This window comes from Mandrillus leucophaeus, unplaced genomic scaffold, assembly GCF_000951045.1.
Source record: "Mandrillus leucophaeus isolate KB7577 unplaced genomic scaffold, Mleu.le_1.0 Scaffold188, whole genome shotgun sequence".
Classification (NCBI taxonomy): Eukaryota; Metazoa; Chordata; class Mammalia; order Primates; family Cercopithecidae; genus Mandrillus; species Mandrillus leucophaeus.
Genome location: NW_012101898.1, coordinates 2,777,853 through 2,780,281, shown reverse-complemented (window position 1 = coordinate 2,780,281; position 2,429 = coordinate 2,777,853). Strand labels below are relative to the sequence as shown.

The 2,429-nt window shown below is 51.7% G+C and overlaps 1 protein-coding gene across 1 annotated transcript; it reads right to left on the bottom strand.

Moving 5' to 3' along the window:
• Positions 1–62: 62 nt before the first annotated feature.
• Positions 63–1,811, bottom strand: LOC105538256 (formin-like protein 14). The gene is given in 5 exon segments (XM_011978060.1): positions 63–476; positions 479–613; positions 616–758; positions 761–913; positions 1,634–1,811. Coding segments are annotated over 5 exon segments (1,023 nt in total).
• Between the last annotated feature and the right edge of the window lie 618 nt (positions 1,812–2,429).

Genomic DNA, 2,429 nt, shown 5'->3' with positions numbered 1-2,429 from the left:
CTACTTTAAAAAACTATTTATGGTTGCTCATCAGTAATTCTTATCTCCAAAAATAAAGCATTCTATTTTCTTGTGTAAAATGTACCAAAACGTATAATAAATGTACCTTTATTTCTAGGTGAAAAGATGGGTACTATACGCATAGGTTTTTCTTTTTTCATGACTGGCGGTCTCAGGAAAGTGGTGGCAGAAGGGGCTGCTGCACAGGGTCCCAGTTCTTTGGAGGCTGGGGACATGGATTTGGAATGAGATGGGACCATCTGTGTCCCAGGCGCCGCCGTCAGGTGGAGTAGCCGGGTCAGAGAGCACAAGAGAAGAGAAGAGGTGAATAGATAGGGCAGGAAAAGGGGCCCGGCATGATCCGGATGGCGGTGCAGAAGCAGAGGCTGTGGGCATCAGGAGGAGAGCTGGGGATAAAGTACTGGGTCATCCGTGTGACTGCAGACACCAGCCAGGATGGTGTCAAGAATTCAAGAATAAGGTGGAGAGAAGGGACAGTTTGGGAGCTGCCATCTTCCATGAGGACAGGAGGGTTGGAATGACAGTGAATGACAGAGGAAAGAGGAAAAAGGGGGACCATGGAGTCCAGAGACTCAGCCTATGGTGGGCATCCCAGAGGGGATGTGAGTTTGAAGAAAGGAGAGGGAACGGTGTGGAAGGGACAAGGAGATGAGGAGGGCAGGGACAGGTGGGGCAGGGCGCAGGATGCAGGTTCTACTGGGGCAGGAAGGGAGGCGAAGGCTGGCGGATCATAGAGTACCAGCTCCTGGTGCCGCCGCCGGCATCCTAGGTGGCACCGTGGCCAGTTGGAAAGGGTGGGAGGAGAGGACAAGAGTCTGGGTGCGATGACAGGCCAGGAGGCTTCTCAGGAGGCCGAGGCGAGCAGGGGTATGTGCTGTGCCAGAAGGCGGCCCTGGGACCAGCCCCCATCAGTCCCTGTCCCTGGCTTACTGTCCTCCCAGCACTCAGCATGACCTGCTGTCTTAAAATCTGCTTGTATGATGTCTGTCTGCTTCACAGGGCAAAACTCCAGGGGTCGGGCCATGACCTGTTCACTGCCTTCATCCCCGACACCTGCGCCAGTGCCAGGCACAGAGCAGGTGCTCAGTAAACTGTACTGTGGGCAGTTCGAGATGAGAGGTGTGGGGCTCAGGGGCAAACCACAACCAGCACTTGGGGGGCAGTGGTCCCAAGGGGAAGTGCTGGGAAGACCTCAGGGGCCCCATCTCCCTTGGGGCTGGAGTCTGGAGGAGCTGGGCCCTTTCCTGCCCTTGCACCTTGAAGGCCCTTTCTTCTGTTAACCAGGCTTACTCTGCAGCACCACAGCTCCCCGGGCCCTGCCCTTCGGTTGTCACCACCGCCTCTGCACACCCCACCGGCCCCGGGCTGCTTTCTCTGCCTCCCGATAGGTAGTGCAGGGTGCAGAGTCAGCATCCGATGGTGGTTTAAGGAATGAACAAATGAGAATTTCCGCAGGACCCAAGAGTTTTGTTCCATTTTGCTCTGCATCTTGTCTTTAAAGGGAGGATTCATTCATCTTGTTAAAAAATGTGGCAGGTGATCAGAACACTGGACAATATATTCGAATGTCAGCTCCAAGTCATGCTGCAGAGCAGAACTACCCTTACCTCACATGCAGCCTGGTGCAAATACAATACACCATGCAATGTGTCAGGGTCATATAGCAAGTTCATCAGAGTGAGAATTGCGTGACTGATGTCAGTGACATCCTCAAGTTTCTGCAAATGATCCTGCGTCCGTGGCACTACCATCAGGCGGTCCACCAGCAGTAATCCATGTCTACGTTTCATTGTGGAGAAATGAATTCTATCTCACTTTTTAAATTATTATTATTATTATTTGAGATGGAGTTTCAATCTTGTTGCCCAGGCTGAAGTGCAATGGCACAATCTTGGTTCACTGCAACCTCTGCCCCCCGGGCTCAAGAGATTCTCTTGCCTCAGCCTCCTGAGTAGCTGGGATTACAGGCACCCACCACCACACCTGGCTAATTTTTTGTATTTTTTTTTTTAGAAGAGATGGAGTTTTGCCATGATGGCCAGGCTGGTCTCAAACTCCTGATCTCAAGTGATCCACCCACCTCAGCCTCCCAAAATACTGAGATTACAGGCATGAGCCACTGTACCCAGCCTCTATCTCACTTTTTAACATGCTACAATTTAATACCACCTGACATGCTGTACATAGGAATCAGGATAGATTTGGGATAAATGAGTCTTAATGAAAGGATACATTCTCTCCCTCTAAAGTCTAAAGAAACCTGAGCCTCAGCCCACATGGGTGGGAGCCACAGGAGAGGTCGGCTCCCTTCTGAGGTGCTGCCTGCTTTCGCTGATGGCCTTTGATCTGCAGCTCCACTAACGCACACCCTGAATACCATCAGGTGTGCCTAAACCTTCCGCCAAACA